Source organism: Grampus griseus (genome assembly GCF_964374135.1).
Source record: "Grampus griseus genome assembly, chromosome: 17".
Classification (NCBI taxonomy): domain Eukaryota; kingdom Metazoa; phylum Chordata; class Mammalia; order Artiodactyla; family Delphinidae; genus Grampus; species Grampus griseus.
The window spans coordinates 376,708-395,053 of record NC_139011.1 but is presented as its reverse complement, the minus strand read 5'-3'; the positions used below and the strand labels follow the sequence as shown (position 1 = coordinate 395,053).

Here is an 18,346-nt window from a genome sequence, read left to right as displayed (position 1 = left end):
TTGAGCACTCAGATTTGGGGCACGATCAGAGGAGGCGCCCCGCAGAGCCTGCGGATCAGCCTTGAACGCTCCACAGTCGTCACACGTGGGGACTCCGACCCCCAGTGCTACCGGCGGGAGGGGGGCTGTGTGTTTCAAAAAGAATCGAGCGCGGTCCTGCTTCCTCAGTGTGTACGCCAGTTTTGTATTCCTGGAAAACTCAGCGTGCGCTCGTTAAAACTGCAAAACCGTCTTGTGCTGAGAGGTAAAGGGAGCAGGATCCGGGCTCGGAGCGCTGTGACCAACCTCTCAACTGCATTAGATCGGGGGTGTGAGGAGCCTGGGGACCTCTAAATACCCGTCCTTTCCCCCCACCCCTGCCTCGAAAACCTGCCGGGCCTCGGGGCTCGCAGTCCCCACCCTGCTGCGCGGCCCTGGGCCCTAGGTGCCAGGGCTCGCGCCCCAAAGTCCCCAGAGGAGGCCCGGAAGGAGTGGGAGGTGGGCACTTTTATTTCCTGTGGAAATGGAAACAGACCCAGTGGGGTACCCGGGAGGGAGCCATGTGGAAGGTGGCTGGTCCCCAGGTCCAGGGGAGGCTGCAGGCGTGAGGGTGAGCTTGAAGAGCAGCAGGACGGCCTCCTCTTTGAAGGGTGTGGTGCTCCCTCCCCCTCCCTCCACCGTGGGGTCCCAGGAGACAGGACCGGAGGCTTGAAACCAAGGTGCTGCTTGGCAGCCAGGCTGGTGAGGTGCAAGGGGCACAGTGAGAGGCAGGGTGGGCATGGGGGAGCCGAGCCATGGAAACAGAGACTGTCTCAGCAGAACGGGTGAGACGGCACCTCCCCCGAGAGCCTTTCCCACTCCAGCACCAACATTCCCAGGACAGCCCAGGTCCTGGGGCCTGATCTCCCTTCAGAGAGGACCCAGCTTCTCTAGCCTTGGCCTCCCCACTGATCAGACAGGAATGTGCATATGAGGATGCCAGCAAGGGCTGAAGGCCTGGGGTGGGGAGGCCGCAGGCTCGGGGCCAGCAGCTGACCCCTGGCTGGGAGGCTATCAGAGCCCAGGGAAGCCCATCCACGAGGCTGTCTTCTTGTAAGGAAATACAAACAAAACTTGGTTTGGACCTTTTTAAAAACTAGTCACATACAGAAATATCCAAAGAGAACACAGACCACAAAAGCAACATAATGTTAAGTCGTTTCCGACAGCGGTAAAAACACCTCTTCACTCCTCTCTTTAAAAAATTATTTTTATTATTTTTGTAAATGTCTCACTTTGGGCGTACTGAGAGATGTAGTGCTTAAAGGGAAGTGTGGGGGTGAGAAAAGGGAAGGGGGGCTGGCTCGACCTGTGCCCTCAGGCCTCCCCCAACCCTCACCAGCTCAGGATGCCAAGGTGGACCGGGATCCTGGAGACAGACTGCTGGTGTCTTCTCCTTTCTTAAGACAGGACTGGGACATCCTCCAGTAAACCAGTGACTCCCAGTGAGATGACACAAGGAGGTTTATGGCGCCAGCCTCCAGCGATGGCCAAGAGCGCACTGCAAAGTCCCAGAAGTGCCTGGCTCCACCTGGCTGTGAGGCTCAGCTGCCCAGACGACTGTCACAGGGCGGGGCCGTGTTGGTGGGTTAGCAGTCTCCTTGGGCCCCCCCAAACCCACCCACACCCCTACAGGGAGGGCCTTGCCTGGGTGCCAACCCACTCCCATGCACTCAGTTGGGCATTTGGAACTCGAGGGCCATGTGCCCCCAGCTGTGTGTTCCAGCAGCTGGAACTCTGATCCTGGTGCCACAGAGCCCAGCCCCTCTGGTACCCACCCACCCCCACAACAGGTCTGCTAGCCCAGCCCTGGCTTTGCCCTTCTCCTGCCTGGCCCTCTGTGGCAGCCACACACCTTCACCTGCCCCACCCAGGAGAGCTGCCGGGGGCCCGCCCCTCTGCTTCCTCAATCTCACACAGGCACCCAGGCACACACAGACCAGGCAAACCCACCCCTGTCCTGGCCCCGCTCACAATATGGTCACTTTGGAATCGACAGAGAGGGTGTCCATCCCCAAGAGACCCAACAGGGTGACAGGGCACCATCCATGCACAGGAGACCTGGCCCGTGTTGACGTGAATGTCATCCTCTGTGCCCACAGGCAGGCAGGGGCAGCCCCTGAGGGCAGTGGGACAACACCAGGGTGTGCCTGGGTCAGATGCCCACAAGGATGGGCTGGGGCTGGGGTGGGGTCTTTCTTTGTGGAGGGCAAGCCAGGCTGAGTCGGCCTTGTAGGATGGGACCCCCGCCAGCCCCATGCGCTGGGTGGGGAAGAGGGGACCTGCCAGCCTGGAAGGGCTGCTTCGTCCACTAGGAACTGGCTGAGGCTCGAGCTGTACCCCATAGCTCCTTCACTCCCCTTCTCAGCTCCCCACCTCGAGGGCCAGGAGAGAAAGGAGCCCCCAGAGATAGGCCAGGGCGGCCCTGCCCACTGAGCCTGCAGGGCCTGGGCAATAGGGGGCCAGGCCAGCAGGGGCTGTTCTGAGCACGGGGTGGGCCTGGCTGGGGGCGAAGCAAACAGTTCTTTGGTATTGAAGCAACGAGAAACTATTGCAGAAGAGCCTTGTCTCCTAAGCAGGGCCCCGAGCTCTCCCTTTCCCAGTAGGCCCCAGGGTCCCGGGATCCCCAGGCAGGGCTCCTTCCCCCTGTGAGGCCTGCACTTGGGCCTGCTCACTGCAGCTCTGGGGCAGGACTGCAGGACCTCGGGGGGCCCACCTCCCTCGGGTGAGAAACCACACTGCCCAGCGCTGACTTCCATGCAGAGCCCTGGATGCAGGGCCAGCAGCTGGTCCCTGAGAGCAGCATGGGGGCAGCTGGACCACTCAGACCCTCACACAGCCAGGATTGCTCACCGCCGGCAGACCCCAGAACTCTCCTCACAGCCTGGGGACACTGAGTCCTTAAGGCTGAATACAGAAGATAGATTCTCTCTTGCTAAATTTGCATAACTTGTACAAGAGCCTCGTCAAGGGGTTAATTTGTTCCCTGGGAAGAGACAGAAAATCACCCTGCATTCCGAAAAGTCGCTGAGCCCTGGCGGCCAAGTCCTGCCTCCCTGGAGCAGCTGGGGCTGGGATGTGCTGGGCTAGTGGGAGCCCCGACCCCGCCCGTTCCCCTGCCCAGGCCTGTGACAGAGGGGGCAGCAACTCCAAGTCTCTCCTGGGGCGGGGCACGTGAAGGTGCAGTCACAGGGATGGGCGGGCTCTGACCCTTGGCCAAACCGAAGACCCCATTCTGTCCAATTACAGCCACGCCTTCCCCTCGAACAAAACAGAAAGTAGGAAACAAGGGTGCCTTTTTAATTGCAATCAAATATGCCGTCTGAGGTCAGCGCCCCCGAGCCCGGCCCAGGGGCCATGCGCAGCCCCATGTGTGGCCCAGAGCAGGCATGTGGCCCGCTGCGCGGTAGGGGCCGGGGCCAGGCTGCCGTGCTGCGCCGCGCCCCTTGGGTCCCGGAGCAGCGTCTCCTCTGTGGTGGCCCGGCCTCCAGCGCCCGGGACAGGGGAGGTGGGGCAGAGGGCGAGGGGGGCGCTCCCACCTTCGCACACGCATGCAGACGTCCCAGTGTTCGCTTCTGTTCCTTCTCCTTGGCTGAGATGGGCGATGGCGCCATGAGGCTGCTGCCGGGCAGGCATGGGCAGTGCCACGGGGCTGCCTACTTCTGTATTTGGAACAGGAAGAGCCGCAGGTTGATGTTCTTGGCAGCCAGCAGCTTGTTGCACTCCACGGAGTCGACGATGGGCAGCGGCACGTAGTCCGTCTCGTTGCTCTCGTTGGTGAAGACAAAGTGGTAGATGACAGGGCTGATCTTCACGTCGTCGTACGGGCCCTTGAGCAGCAGGAAAGAGCACTCCAGGGGCGCCGTCACCTTGCTCTTGAGGAGGAGCTGGAAGGACAGCGTGCGCTTGCACGACAGGTTGGGGTTGCGCTCCGAGTCGTTCACGCGCGCCTTTAGGACCCACGTCTGGTTCAGCACCGTGAACCGCGGCGTCTCGTAGTACAGGCGCGTGATGAAGTCATCCGTGCGGTACGGCCGGAACTGGACCTCTGTGGAGACAGACAGGCCGGGGAGCCGGCGGTCAGAGCAGGCAGGGCCAGGGGCAGCGCCTTCCCAGCCGGCCGGGGACACGGGCTCGGCCAGGGAGGAAGGCAACTTACCAGGACACAGCGGGCTCTACTTGTCACAAGGCAAATCAAACGCAATTATGGCAAACGGAGGCGCACGCAAGCTTTGGGGAAACAACTACGAACAGAAGTGACACGCGTTAGCGGCAGAGTCCAGAGGCTGCGAGAGGTGAACGGCCAGCCCCGCCTGACCCCCAGGTCAGGTGAGGCCTCCCTCCTCACCCTTCCCCAGGGCCCAGCAGAGGGAGAGGCCCCGCCCAGGGGGCCGGGGTAAGCAGACACACAGACAGGATGCAGTTCTGTGAACAAGTGTACTTTATTGGTTCCGATACAGAGCTGCCAGAAAAGCCGGCGGCCGGGCTGGTGTGTTGGGCCTCGAGGCAGAGTGCCATTGCGTGGCTGGAGCTGGGCTCTGCCGGCCACCGAAGGGCCCGTCGGTCAGTGGGCGACTGCCGTCACACAGTTCTCTCGGCAGAGCCCGTGGCCCACGGCTGGCGAGTCCCTCCACAGAGGCGGCCAGTCCTCCCTGCCCGGCCACGGCTGCAGTCACGACGCCTCGGTCCACCCAGACTCTCCAGGCCTGGCCTGGACTGTTTGTGACACAGTGCCCACCGGGGCAGCTGAGGCTACGACTGCCCAGCGGCCGCGGTCTTCTCGTGCTGAGACCCCGGCCTCCGCAGGCCCCCACCTATAGCCAGGCCCGGTCCAGGCGGCACAGTCTGACTGGCTGCCCGTGACTGCCCTTGGCGCTCGGAGCCGGCCGCCTGGTGTGGGCCGGGCAGCATAGGGCCAGAGTACCCCCGGCAGCTCCAGCGACAGCAGGGGCTTCTCGCTATTCTCTGCGTCTAGACCAGGCTCTGCTCCCCAGAGTGTCCAAAGGCAGTGGCGGCGGCCAGGAGAGCCCGAGAGATCCAGTGGGCCTGGGCGCAGTCCAGCCTGCCCATCCCTGGGCATCCACTCCCAGCAGTTTGAGTCGGGCACCCTCAGCTCGTTCTGGAGCCCTGGCCCTGACCATCTTCTCGCTGGCCTCAGGAAGCCCGTGGCCACTGCAGTAACCGCCTGCAGGTAGGACCTGCCATGACGAGTGCTCTTCTTGCCCCTGGCTCCGCAGGGCAGGCCCTCAGCTCCCAGAACCCCCCAAGACACGTCCACCTTCCGGTTAGACCCCAACTGTCCCAAGGTTGTGCAGCCCCACACGGTGAGGACACCACTTTGCTGGGGTAGCAGGGCCGGGGTGGGGAGGACAGGTGGGAAGGGCCTCTGTGAGAGCCATGCAGGTGCCCCCAGGGTCCTGCCCGGCCCCTCCCCGGCTCAGCCTCCAGCCCCTCTTCTCCCTTAGATGTCCTCCCATTCACCAGGAGCTTGTCCAGAGCCTGGCCATCTGGTGCAGCCTGTGCCACTGCCCAGACCCCATGGCTCCCCCGGCTCCCGGCCGCCGGCCCCACCCCCAGCCTGTGTGGCATGCAGCAGGCAGCAGGGCGCCTCACCTGTGTAGCCGATCTTCTCGAAGCTGAGCAGGCTAAAGATGCTGTTGTAGAGCTGCATCTCCTTGCGGTGGCTCTGGTCCATCTCGTCCAGGATCTCCATCAGCTCATTGCCCGTCTTGGTTGGGTGGGCACACGCGGCCTCGTGCACTGTCAGCTCGTGGAAAGGGCCGTGCCATGGGCAGCCGATACGCTTGTACTTGCACTGCGTCACCCTGGGGAGGAGGTGAGCCCTGCGGTCACACCCGCGCCCCGTGGAAGGTGGCTGTGCCAGTGGGCCTCCAACCAGCCCTGCTCACACAGACTGCTCCCTGAAGGACATGTTCCCCACGTGCCGGCCCTCAGGAAGGGGTCAGAGTGCGTGAGAGCCTGAGAAGGAGCAGGGCATGTGTGAGCTGTGCGTGTGCACGCCCCCTGCACCCACTGCCATGGGGCCTCTCTCCACAACGGTCCTGGGCCCCGCGTGGCTTCACTCCAGGGGAGGCTCGGCAGCCTGGCCCCCTGGAGGGGGGGATTGGGGTGCTAGTGGCACCATCACGCTGTGCTCCCAGAGCCCCTGTGCTGGCCACACTTTCCTGGTCCGGGGACACCACGGACAGTCTCTAAGGAAGAAGCCACCACACAGCCACAAGGAACCCTGGAGGGTCAGGATAACGTTCAGACGCTTCCAGTTGCAGATCTAAGCCCCCGAGTCTGCGGAGCCTCCCGCCCGCCCCCTCCACGGCCTGGGACCTGAGCAGCTTTGCACTAACCCGGCCCTGTGAGGTCGCCACCGGGTGGCGTGTGTGGAGCCAAGCCCCCGGCAGGCAGGCCAGGCGGCCCAGGTGCTTACCTGTCCTGGCACTCCTCTTTCTGGTGCCTCTCCAGGAGGGAGCGGGGGAACTGGCACAGGCAGAAGCCACACTCAGAGGGCAGCTCGCTCACGGCCTTCTCCACGGCCAGGTTGCGGCAGCAGAGGCTCTTACTGATCTCGCAACGACAGTTGGGGCACGTGGCTTGCTCCTCCTTCAGCCGGGCATCTGCTAGTAGGTGGATAAAACAGCCAGCGCACATCAAGTGCCCATTAGTACACTGCGGAGAAGGAAAGGGAGATGAAGCTCACGGACCTGCAGGGCCGCGCAGACGCGCGCCCGCCCCACTGCCGGCCCCTCCCAGGGGCTGCGGTGCAGGGGCCGCGGGCAGGCTGCTGCCCGACAAGCACAGGCTGCCACTCCCACTCCCGAGGGAGGGCCAGGCTGTCCTCCCGGAGCCCTGTGCACGCGGCCAGCAGGGTCCCCATGGAGAGGGCGGGTCTCGAGGTGGCCCTCATTGGCAGCAGAGGTTCGGGCTCTTCACTGTGGTGGCCCACCGGTGGGCACTGGGTGGGCCACACGGGGGCTTTTCCCATCCAGGGGCTGGAGACTGTCCCCAAAGTCCACCACAGGGCCTGATTCAGGGACGCCCACGGAACGCGGGCTCTCGGCCAGCTGCCCATGCCGAGGCAGCTGCACCCTCAGCCTGGCCCCGCCACTCTAGCCTCCTGGGCCCGCAAAGGTGAGCAGGCAGCTGTCACCCGCCCAGTGGGGCTGGCTACCTGGAGGGGACCTTCCCAAGGACCGGTGGCACAGAGCCGTGGTGGGCGGGGAGGCCCACTTGGCCCAGGACAGGGCACGTGGGCAGCGTGCGCCCGCAGGAGCGTTGCTGGCTTTGGGCCTAGGAGCTAGGCCCCTCCCTGGCTGAGCCTGTGGATCCAAGGAACAGACGACACCGTCGGCGACCTGCCCCTCCCTGCCGGGGGTCCTGGCGTGTGGACAGTGGGCTGCCGGCTCAGCTACCTCGGCTCTCTCACAGGGTTGGGGGAGGAGAGGCCCACACGGGAACCAGAGGTGCAAGAGTAGACAAGCTGTGTCCTCCAGGGCAGACACGGCAGTCTTGGAGCCCGGGGAACACTGGTGGGAGTGTGGGCCCCCCCGCCGAGGGCACCTATCTCCATTGGGAGACGCCCAGTGGCTGAGGGCAAGTGGGCAGGCAGTGCTTCCACAGGCTTCCTTGGGGCCCAGGACCCTTTTGCGACTGGGATCCAGTGTGGTAGAGGGACTCACATGGCCACTGCCAAGCCACGCCTGCACACGATGGGGTCCTCGGTAAACACCAGGGGTCCGTGCACCCTGAGCTGAGGGCTGCAAGAGGCTGAGTGAACTCTTAGCGCCTGCGGGTCGTGCTTGGGGTCCAGTGAGTGATGGGACCTATGTGCTGAGGACCAGTGGTGGGGCCGGGGACAAAGGCCCCAGTCAGGATCCAGGTCCACACAAACACCCTAGATCGGCTGCACTCACATCTTAATTTCTAAGTCAGGTCAAAAGTTAAGATGTGCGAGACGAGGAGGGGACTGGCAAGGGCCGGCCAGCACTGCTCTGGACACACAGCCTGGCTGGGGGTTGTGGAGCGAGGCTGGTCCCGAGAGCGGGCAGGGAGGAAAAGCAGTCTGCCCCGTCCACTGCCCGGGGTCAGCGGAGAAGCCAGAGACGCGATGAGTGGAGAGGGTGGGGGGACACGGCACCATAGGCTGCTGCCACCCTGTAGGAAGCCCAGACCAAGAGCCCAGGTCACATGTGTTCTCAAAGCCCCGCCAAGGGCCTGAGCCCAAGAGGGCCTGGCTTCACCGTGCCACAGGCCCAGGGAGAGGATCGCTATGGCTTCTAGAAGGCAGAGAGGAAGCACTCAGTCACGGGAGGAAGAAGCTGCAGGGCCCCCGGAAGTGAGGCCAGACAAGGCAGCACTGGGCTTGCTGAAGTCCCAGCCGCTGCCTAGCACCCCAGTGAAGAAGCCAGGAAGGCCTGGGGACCCCACACTACAGTGTGGCCAGCTCTAGTTCTACATGCCCCAAGGCAGGGCCCGCGGCCTCATCAGAGAGCAACAGCCACTGCTGGGCCCAACTCAGCTGGCTTCTCCTGTCTCTGGTGGCCCAGCCAGGGCGTGGGCCTGCAGGCGAGACTCGGGATGGAGTCCTGGGACGTCCTGAGGGACCCGAGGCTGCCAACTGTGTGACTGCTCACTCCCAGCGCTGCCCTGAAAGCCCACTGCTCTGGAGCAGAGGGTGTGAGCTGCGCACCCCCCTGGCAGGCCTTTCCTCAGAACCTGGGGGCCGCAGGAGTTCCCAGCCTCCAGGGCCAGTCCCCACCCCACACCCCCGGAGCCTCCAGACCCAACACAGGCTCAGGTACTAGGGCACCTGCCCTCTGTTGGGCTCTGGGGAGGCGGGGGCACTGCCCCTCCAGCCCTAACAGCTCAGCTCTGAATCGGAATGCGGCTAACCAGCAAGACGCCCCAAGTGCTGCCGGCCTGCCAAGGGACAAGCCAACGTCCACACGTGGCTAGTCCCTTACCGGCTGCCCAAGGTACGCTCTCTCGGTGGACCCAGGTGGCCAGCCTTGGCCCCAGCACCTACCCAGCCCAGGCAGTCTGTCCACAGCAGGAGAGTCACCGTGCTCCAGAGCCCTCCCCACCAGCCAGGCTCCCCCTCGGCCTCCAGAGCAAGACCCAACTCTGCACGCAGGCCTGGCCCAGGGCCTCTGCGGTGGTCGGGCTGGACTGTACCTGCCCCATTTTGCCCATCCAGAAGCTGGGCCCCAGAGGGCTCAGCACAGCGTTGGCCATACGCCAAGCCTCTGACAGACAGCACAAGCCAGGGCAGTCAGAGTGCCCCACGCTATGTGCCAGGGCCAAGCCCCAGAGAGCTTGGGCAGTTCCAAGGAGCAGTTCCTGCAGTGCCCAGGATGGGCTGCCTTCCCACCACCTGCCAGGAAGACCCTAGAGACAGGGAGGGCTACGGAGGGGGCTCCACGATGCAGGAACTTGTAGGGCCTCCCAGGCCCTCCCAGGACAGATGCTGGCCAGATCCCACAGGTCACCAGCAGTATGCTCTGAGGCTGGTCACATTCTTTTCTGGGCCTCAATTTTCTCAGGCACAAAAGACAACAGGGGGCGGGGAGGTACTTCCCTGATAGCACAGTGGATAAGACTCCGCACTCCCAACGCAGGGAGCCTGGGTCAGGGAACTAGATCCCACATGCGTGCTGCAACTAAGAGTTCGCATGCCACAGCAAAGGAGACTGCTAGCTGCAACTAAGGAGCCCACGTGCTTCAACTAAGGAGCCGGCGAGCCACAACTAAGGAGCCCACAAACCACAACTAAGGACACGCCTGCCACAACTAAGACCCAGCCCAACCAAATTAAAAAAAAAAAAAAAAAAAAAGACAACAAGGGGACTTCCCTGGCGGTCCAGTGGTTAAGACTCCGCGCTTCTACTGCAGGGAGCACGGGTTCGAACCCTGGTCGGGGAACTAAGATTCTGCATGCCACACAGTGCAGCTGAAAAAAAAAAAAAGGCAACAGGGACAGGACTGGCCTTATTACGCACTGAAGAGGTAGGATAGGACCACAAGTGCGACACACAGTGCCCAGAGAACTAATGCCTGGCACCACACTCATCACCCAGCAGAACCCAGCTAGCCCCTCACGCAGCCCCTGCCCGGAAGCCTCAGGAAGGACTCCAGGCACAAGCCTGTGATTTCAGCAAAACCCCCTCTCCCTCTCTCAACCCTGGGTTCCCCAACCCCACCAACTTGTGCCCCAGCCCAAGCCCCTCTGCAATGGCCCAAAAGTGGGCATTTGTCCCTGCCCCTAGGACATCGCCCAGCAGCCCCTCCCCCCGCCTGCCCAGTGCACCCAGGCCATGCAGGCTGGGGCCTCTATCTGAACCAGCTTCCCCCTGGGGGAGCTGAAGGAACTGTCCGGACTCTTGAGGAGGAGCCCTGGCCCCTGGGCCTTGGGACAAAAGCAGGTCTTAGAAAATCCTCAATCAGTAGGCCTTTTAGGCCTGGAGTCCACAGTCCCCTCAAACCCTGGGGTGCCCCCCAACTCCGCTCTTTACCACTAAAGGAAGGCTCAGCACCCAGACTCATGTGAGCAGCCCCATCTCCAAAGCACAGCGGAGGGTACCCACCCCCAAAGTGCCCCTCGGCCCAGCTGGAGGCCCCCCTTCACCAGGCCCAGCAGGGCCTCACGGCACCCCACACACCCCTGCACACTCGGCCTGAGGTTTCCTTGACCTCTTCCATCAAGGGGCCCGGAAGGGACCATGCAGGGTCTGAGACACACAAGTGTCTCAGGGGAAGCCAGGACTGCAACCTTCCACCAGGTTTTGGGTTTGAAGTTCTGGGCCAGCAGTTCCTGATGTCACAGCACCCCGAGACTCGGGGACTTGGGTGGGGGCCGTCAAACCTGCAGCCAGGCTCTTGCTCAGAGCCCAGGTGCTGCCTGGATCAAAAGGTAACTCAAGTGACAAACCACCACTACAAAAAGCACAATTTCGCATCTAGTCAGAGACCAGAAGCGTGCTCTTCCCTCTACCCTTGTCTTGGATAGCTAAGCAGATATATTTTCAAAGCTTTTTTCTCAAAGCATGAGCCAGTCATAGCCTTGGAGCTGGGGAAGAGGGTCCCAGGCCATGTGGGTGGGCAGCCCCATTGGAGATTCCTTAAACATCACCTTGAACAGAGTCTGCAGCACCAGGCAGGTCGACAGATGCCAAGACGGCGCACCTGGAAGCTCCCCAAGGCGGGCACCCACATTGGCCAGGACGCAAGCAGAGGTGGAGCCACCCCTGCTTCCTGGGCCTTTTACCCACATGGCTGCCAACGAGCTAACCAAGCCAAGTGGGCTGAGCCGAGTCCTGGCGGGGACAGGAAGCGCAGCAGGACACCCTCAATCCTCCCACAGGACAGATGGTGTCAAGTGCCCAGGCAGGTGGGATGGGACAGGCGTCCTGTAGCAGGGAGAGGAGACGACTTCGGTGCAGGGGTGCTGCCTCAGTGGGGCCCACGAGGAGCAGGAGTGGGCAGGGGCAGGGACAGGAGAGAGCACCCAGGCAGCAGGGGCAGGAGAGCAATGGGCTGAAGGGGCGGGGCTCAGGTCTGAGGCAGGAGCAGTGGGCACAGGAGCCAGAGGCCAGTTGGTACCACATACTGTGACGAAGACCCCCTGCCTACTCCTCCACCCCAGTGGGGGTCACAGGAGCCTTCCTGGCTGAGAACTAAGTCGGGGTAGGAGAGCTCTGCGGCCCCTCCCTCCAGATGTTGGTCTGCGGCTCAGGGCCTCAGCTGACACGAGCGGGGTCAGGGCCAGGTCCACCTTGTGTGAAGGGCTGGAGGAGAGTCCCAGATGGGGTCAGGGATCAGGCTGCGGCTGCAACGATCCAGGCACCACCCACTGAGGCTGTGTTTCCCCCAAAGAAGGCAGAGGACCCAGCTCACATCGCCCTGGGGCCACAGGGCTGCATTCAGAGCAGGTGCCAGCACAGCTGCCCGTTGCCGGCTCCAACACAGAGCTCCTATGTGCACGTCACTGCTGCATCCCCGGCCCTCCTACCCCTAGCTGGTTGCCCGCTGCCGTGCCCACCCAGGACCCTAGAAGCTGGCTGCACACCTTGTCAGGCCAGTCACCAAGAATACACCGAACACCCACACGGAGAACATCAAAGCCAGCACCTGCCATACCAGTTGTAGCCCAGCCCTGACCTGACCTGACCTGACCTAACGCAGGTCACGGCGAGAACCATTTGCACGAGGGCCCTGGTCTGACACCAGAGCAAGAATCCCGACCCAGGTGGTGTGAGGTACTGGACCCATGGCGGAGCCGACACTGTGGGGCTCAGATCAGGGAGCAGGCGACCAAGCCTAACCGTGCAGCCGTGTCTGCTCTCACCACCACCCAGGCTTCCCCAGAGGCACAGAGGCAGGGGCTGGTAGGCGGAGAGCAAGCTCTCGAGTTACTGCGTACCCAGCCACATCCAGAGGCCCATGGAGATGCTCCTGTGGCCCCAGTGCCAGGCACAGCGTGCAGGGCTCAGCACGGTCACTGGCTCTTCTCCTCACCCCAGAACTGGGTACCATCTGAAACAGCCCTCAGATGCGGAGCACTGCCGGTGCTTGCCCCGAACCACGTATCCTGGTGGGGTCAGGCAAAACGTTGCCTATAGGAACAGAGAGCAAAACATACCACATGCCTGAAGCAGGTCCACCAGAGACAGCCCGTCAACGTGACTCACCAAAGAAGGCCAGCAGAAGCGGAGGGGCTGAGCCCAGGCCCAGAAGCGTTGGCGAGCAGTGGGCCCCAACCAGGGGCACACAGAGCTCTGCGTCCTCATTTCAAGGCAGCTCATGTGGAACCTGTGCTGTCCTTGACCAAATCATCCTGAGAGCAAACCCAGCTCTGATGCCAACCAGGCAATGGGGTGGGCCTCCGGGCCCATCTCGATCCCCCCCCAATAAATGTCCCCATCCAGGGTGGCTGTGAGGATAATGCGGACCACTGCACACAGCAAGGAGCCACCAAGAAGTCTTCCCTCGGGCACCTCACACCCCAGGCTCCAGGGTGGGCACGGCTGTGCATCCATGCCCCATGGGCCCCCATCACACGGCAGGTCTTCCAGCAGCCAAAGCGAGTTCTGACCCGTGGCAGGGTTCCAGCCAACCCTTTTAGGGCCAAGGGCTCTCCCACTGATCACACGCTCTAAAGCTTTCTCCCAGCCTCTAGAGATGAGAGGGAATCAACTCCCTGCCAAGGCCCGGGTGTCACTTGGGAAGAATGAAGGTGGGGCAGAGGGCTTGTACCAAAACCCACAGCTCAGCATTGGTGGGCTCTCCTCACTCAGCGGGCCCGTTCCCAGGGAAGCCACTGAGCAGAGTCCACTAGGCCATAGGGAAGGCCACCGGCCAGGTGGCCCAGAGCCTTCATTCCCCATCAGAGCTGCTCAGCCACCTGCCTCCTGCCGGCCCAGAGCTCAGCTACCAGCACGGTGCGGACCGGTTTGAAGCAGCCAAGCTCAGAGGCCCAGTCACTAGGGGCTCCGGCCAGAGGCAGAAATGCAGCTCTCTGTGCTGAGTGGACCCAGAGCTGGTACCACATGGCCGGTTTTCATGCCAGGTCCATCTCCAGCCCACTCACACGAAGAGAGATGAGGAACCCCTTAATCCCCCTGGGACCCCCCCCCACCATTGGCTTGGCTTCCTAGACTCCCACTCAAGGCCCAAGGAAGGAAGAGTGCTTTTGGGAGGATCAAAAGGTCGTGGGCAAGCCAAAGAGGCCAGAGAAAGGACAAGTCCTGAGGTGCACTCCCAAGGCTGAGGCGGTTATGAGAAGCGCTACCCCAATTTGCACTGGGCCAGGAGGCCTGTGGTACTCCTGAGCTAGGGCCTCCGGCCAGGAGCTTCCCAAAGCCCAGGAGGATGGGTTGAAAGGCAGTGTCCTCTCCCCAAGGAACTCAACCCACTTCCCCACCAATGCCTCTTCTCCCTCCGTCACCCAGGCACACTGGGATCCTCCAAAGGAAACTCATGCCAGAGCGGGAAAGATTTGGAGATCCAGAGGTTGGGGAAACGGCAATTCAGAATAGCCTGCCCTGTTTACTACAAAAATGGCCCTCGCACCACAGCCCTCACTCTGAGCATAAGCAGGGGGACAAGGCCCATCGGCCATATCCAGCTCCTGTAAATGCAAAGAAAGGTGACAGGGTACCTGTTTCATTCCTCAAAGGGGCTGGGGGTGTGGGGGTAATCAGAGATGGGGGTTGACGCGCAGAGAGACACACAACGGAGAAAGCAGAACGCTGCGCAGTGACCCTGGGACCAGAGTGTGACCCTGCTGCTACGGGGTGCACGAGTGAGACCCCCTGGGCTAAGTACCCTCTCTGGCAGCCCTGAGCGGGTTAAGGACTCTTGAGTCCGGCCACCAGGCTGGCTCTTCAGACAGAAGGGAAGAGGACAGACCTCCTGGAGCACCGGTAGCCTAGGAAGCCAGACCTGGTGTGGGTGAGGTGGGATGTGGTAGGAGCCCAGCCTGAGGCACAGCACGTCCAGAAAGCACTGGATTGGGCGGGGGCGGGGGCTGGGACTGGAGAAAAGACCCAGGCTGTGGGGCTTGATGTGGGCAGTTCATCCAGACCAGGAATGAGGGGAAGGGGTGGGGGAGGGCAAAGAGGTGAGCCCCTCCCTTCTCAACTTTCTTCCAAAAAGAAGTGACAAGGAAAGGGGATTCTTCCACATCAAAGGGTAAAGGGATACGGAACGAGCATAAGGACAGGTTTTGGGGGGGGGGTGTCTGCAAAAGAACTGAGAAGAAACACTTGAGGAAGAGCAAAGACCAGGGACCCCCGGAGCCCAGGGAGCTCAGGGCTGCGCGGAGCAGGCTCAGAAGTGGGGAGGAGCACGGGCATCTGTCGCCAGCTTTCTCTGGGGTCAGCTTGAGGTTGGGCTGAGGAGTGCTGAGAAAGGGGCAACAGGGGAACCTGGAAAGAAAAGGGGCGTCCAAGTGGGAGACAGGAGATTCCCATCAGGAAATAAGGGCAGTCACAACGAGAAAAAAAGGAGGTTCAGAGCAGGAAACAGGAAAGTTCCCAGAGGACGAGAATGAGGAGCTTCCGAACAGGCGCCAGAGTCCCACCTCTGGGCCCCAGGGCTCGGGCCTGGCCTCCGAGGAGACGCGGTGCCGGGGGGCCGGCCGCGGCGGGGCTGGAGCCGAGCCGGGTCTGGCCGGCGGCCCTACCTGGTACACGGAGGCCTTGGGCAGGTCCAGGCAGACCGTGCAGCACAGAACCGAGTAGAGCCGCTCCTCCAGCTTCCCGCTGCCCGCCGCCGCCGCCGCCGCCGCCGCCGCCTCGGCCGTCTCGGCCGCCCGTAGCCGCTTCTTGGGCGGCGCATCGGAGTCGCCCGCCGCCTCCTGCAGCTGCCGGGCGCCGGCCAGGCCCGCCTCGTCTGGGATCCCGGGCCCCGCCGCCTCGCCCAGCGCCGCCGCCGGCCCCGCAGACGCTCCGGCCCCGGCCCCGACCCCGACCCCGGCCCCGGCCCCGACCCCGGCCGGCACGGCACCGGCAGGCCCCGCGGCCGGGCCGCCCCCGCCGGCCTCCTCGGCGCCGGACATCGCGGCCGGCCGGCCCGGCGGGCGGGTGCCGGCGCGCTCCCGCGGCTAGAGGTTAGGGGCGCCGCGCGCTCCCTCCGCCCTCTCGCCGCCGCCGCCGCCGCGACCCCGCAGCCCCGCTCCCTGCGCCGCCGCCTCAGTGGGTTCGGCCCGCGCGTCGCCCCGCAGCCGCCGCGGCCACCGACCCCGGCGCGGCCGCCATCTTTGTTTTCCCTGTACGCTCCCCCACCCCGCCGCCGCCTACGCCCCCTTGTTCTCTCAGTCACGTGAGCGGAGCGAGGCCAATGGGAGGGCCGCTGGGGGAGACAGCGCGACGGCCAGAACCAATGGGCACACGAGGGCCCGCCCCTGCATAAGGTGGGCGGGGCCCCGGGCGACCCGCTGAGGGGCGATCTTTGGGGCCCGAATAGTCTTGGCGTCAGGGCTGAGCGCGGTGCTTCCCGCCAGTCCGGCCCGGGACCACACGCCTTGGGTGCCCCGGAACGGAGGGCAACCTTGGACCCCCACGTCCAGATGTGCCTGCGCCTTTGTCCCCGGACGCCCAGGCTAGCGTGCGCGGGGCTCTGGCCTGGCTGGCCGGAGCGAGAAACTGCCGGCCACCTCTCCCCTCCTGTGCGGGAAGAGATGTGCTTCCACAGGACGCGAGTGCAGGGACTCCCCAAGGGAGGACTCTGGACCCGGAATCTAACCCACTGCTCTGCCCGATCCCGTTTCATAACCCTGGGGTTGGGAGCTGAAGAGGCGTCCGCTGAGGAAAGCGAGGGTCTTAGGAAATCAGGACTTGCCTTGCACAGGCCGGTGGGCAAACGGGTAGAGGTCGAGTCAGCCCTGGGAGGGGATGTACATTTCTGGGAACAGCTGTGGTGCGGTCCTCCCCTGCCCCCACCCCAGCCGGCGGCCGGTTAAGGTCACTGCCCCATAGGGCCACCAGCCAGACCTTGCAAGGATATTCAGAACTCCACCGTGTTCCAGGAGAGCAAGGGCTCCTGTATCTTCTCAGTCCAGGGGTCCTCCTTACAAAGGTGCCGGCAGGCCAAGTTGAGTGAGGCCCCCAGGGCTGGTTCCAGCACATTGCCTTCCTTTGCTCAGGGAAACCAGTTGCTGCCCTGGGAGCCTTAGGAAGCTCACTGGAGGCCCTCTCAATCCGACTCAAGAATAGGCAGAGTCCATATTCCTGCTAAATCCCTAAGGTTTATTGGAGACCAAGCCTCTCTCTGGATCCACAACTATGGCCCGCCCAGAATCAGGCCCCGAAACATGCCCGGGACCCAGTCCCCCTCATTTTGGTCTAGGCAAGTCCTCACACTGCGCTAGAGAAGGAGATAGTACCCAGACTCTGCCCCCTTACCAGTCACTCTGCAGCAAGCTGGCTTCGGGTGAAGGAGAGTCTCTCCCTAGAGGAGGAGGCCCTAGGAGCAGGACCATGAGGGGAAAGTGGTAGCCAGGGCAGAAGCCTCGCCTTGCTGTCCCCAACCATCACCCCCACTGCAGGCGCTGTGTGTGCAGGGCCCGGTGGTAGGCCCAGCTGCCTCCGGCCAGGGCCCAGCGACAGACGTCCTCCTTTGGCAGCAGCAGCAATCTGTCCTCCTCCAGCCGGCTCAGGAGGCCTGCGGCGCCGAGCATCACCCCCCCCAACATTCCATAAGTGTTGGTCGTGAAAACAGCCACAATGAGGATGGTCACTGCGACCACCAGCACCACTGCCTGCCCAGCCACAGAGCGGCCCTCAGCACCAAGGTGCTCACCAGCCACTGCCAGGACCATGCCTCCTCCCAGGAGCAGGTTGGCGGAGGAGCAGTCCCCATTCACCCAGTGGAAATCGAAGGCCAGGAGGGGCAGGCCAATGACAGTGGCCACCCAGGCTCCAGCAAGACAGTCTTCATCTGTGCCCAGCCCTGGGGCCAGCATGGTGGCAGCAGCCAGGGCCTGGAGCAGGAAGCCAGCAGCGGCCCCTCGATTTGCCTGTCAACACAGGGAAGGGAGATGTGGGAAAAAGAGGCCAGGACCTCCCTTTAAACAGGGAAGGGTCTGAAGGTCTCACAGAAGTCGGGCCCCCACACTTACCTCCCACCACCCTCTAGGGATTTGGGAGTGGGCTATGCCCCTGACCGGCCCCAGTGTACTCACCTGGGCAGTGCTCAGGGCTGCATACAGAGACACTGATCCCAGCGCCAGGTGGGACAGGGCGGAGCTCCACTCGCGCCCTGGCCTGGGGGCCATGACACGTCGGGCGGTAGTGAGTCTGAGGGAACGGGAAAAGGATCCTCAACTTTGGAGAAGAACGTAGAAGCCGGCGACAGGGGGCCCTAAGGGTGTCTCTCCAGGATTCCCAGGTTCCAGAACCCCATTTCTAAATATTGTTATGGGCTCATCCGAAACTCACAGGAGCCCTGAGGCCACTGGACACAACCTTTGGGGAAGAAGAACCTAAATCCGCCGGGAAAAGACGGTGCGGGGCCTGGACTGGGTGGGCGTTAGCTCTGGCGTCCTGGAACCCAAGTCGGCGCAGGGCCTGGGGGAGAGGGGCGCAGGGCCCCACGCTCGGGGAGCCGCCGTCCTCGGAACCCGGCCCGGAAAGAGCGACGGCGCAGGCACTCAGAGACCGCTGAGCTGCGCGACGCCGGCGCAGCGGCGAGCGGAGGCCCACCGCGCCGCCCTCTGGCTGGCGCTCCGCCTCCCGCGCCGGGTGTGCGACGGCCCCGCGCCAACCAACGAGAGGAGCGGAGGCTAGAGCGGCCGGAGGGGGGCGGGGCCGGGGCGTCG

General features: G+C 63.4%; 1 protein-coding gene across 4 annotated transcripts; it reads right to left on the bottom strand.

Annotated features, from left to right (window-relative positions):
- Positions 1-3,297: 3,297 nt before the first annotated feature.
- On the bottom strand, positions 3,298-18,227 carry LOC309835560 (zinc finger TRAF-type-containing protein 1; the record flags this gene model as incomplete). 4 transcript variants are annotated; one of them, XM_082675114.1, is made up of 4 exons in its annotated part: positions 3,298-4,066; positions 5,632-5,843; positions 6,461-6,699; positions 15,212-15,586. In XM_082675114.1, the coding sequence occupies 4 exons, from the start codon at positions 15,584-15,586 to the stop codon at positions 3,675-3,677; spliced, it is 1,218 nt and encodes a 405-aa protein (XP_082531240.1). In that variant the 3' UTR covers positions 3,298-3,674. The 4 variants fall into 4 exon arrangements, with proteins under 4 accessions (XP_082531240.1, XP_082531241.1, XP_082531242.1 ...); XM_082675115.1 differs by lacking the exon at positions 3,298-4,066 and adding an exon at positions 4,473-5,203; XM_082675116.1 differs by lacking the exons at positions 3,298-4,066; positions 5,632-5,843; positions 6,461-6,699; positions 15,212-15,586 and adding exons at positions 16,764-17,545; positions 17,711-17,825; positions 17,967-18,227.
- Positions 18,228-18,346: the final 119 nt, after the last annotated feature.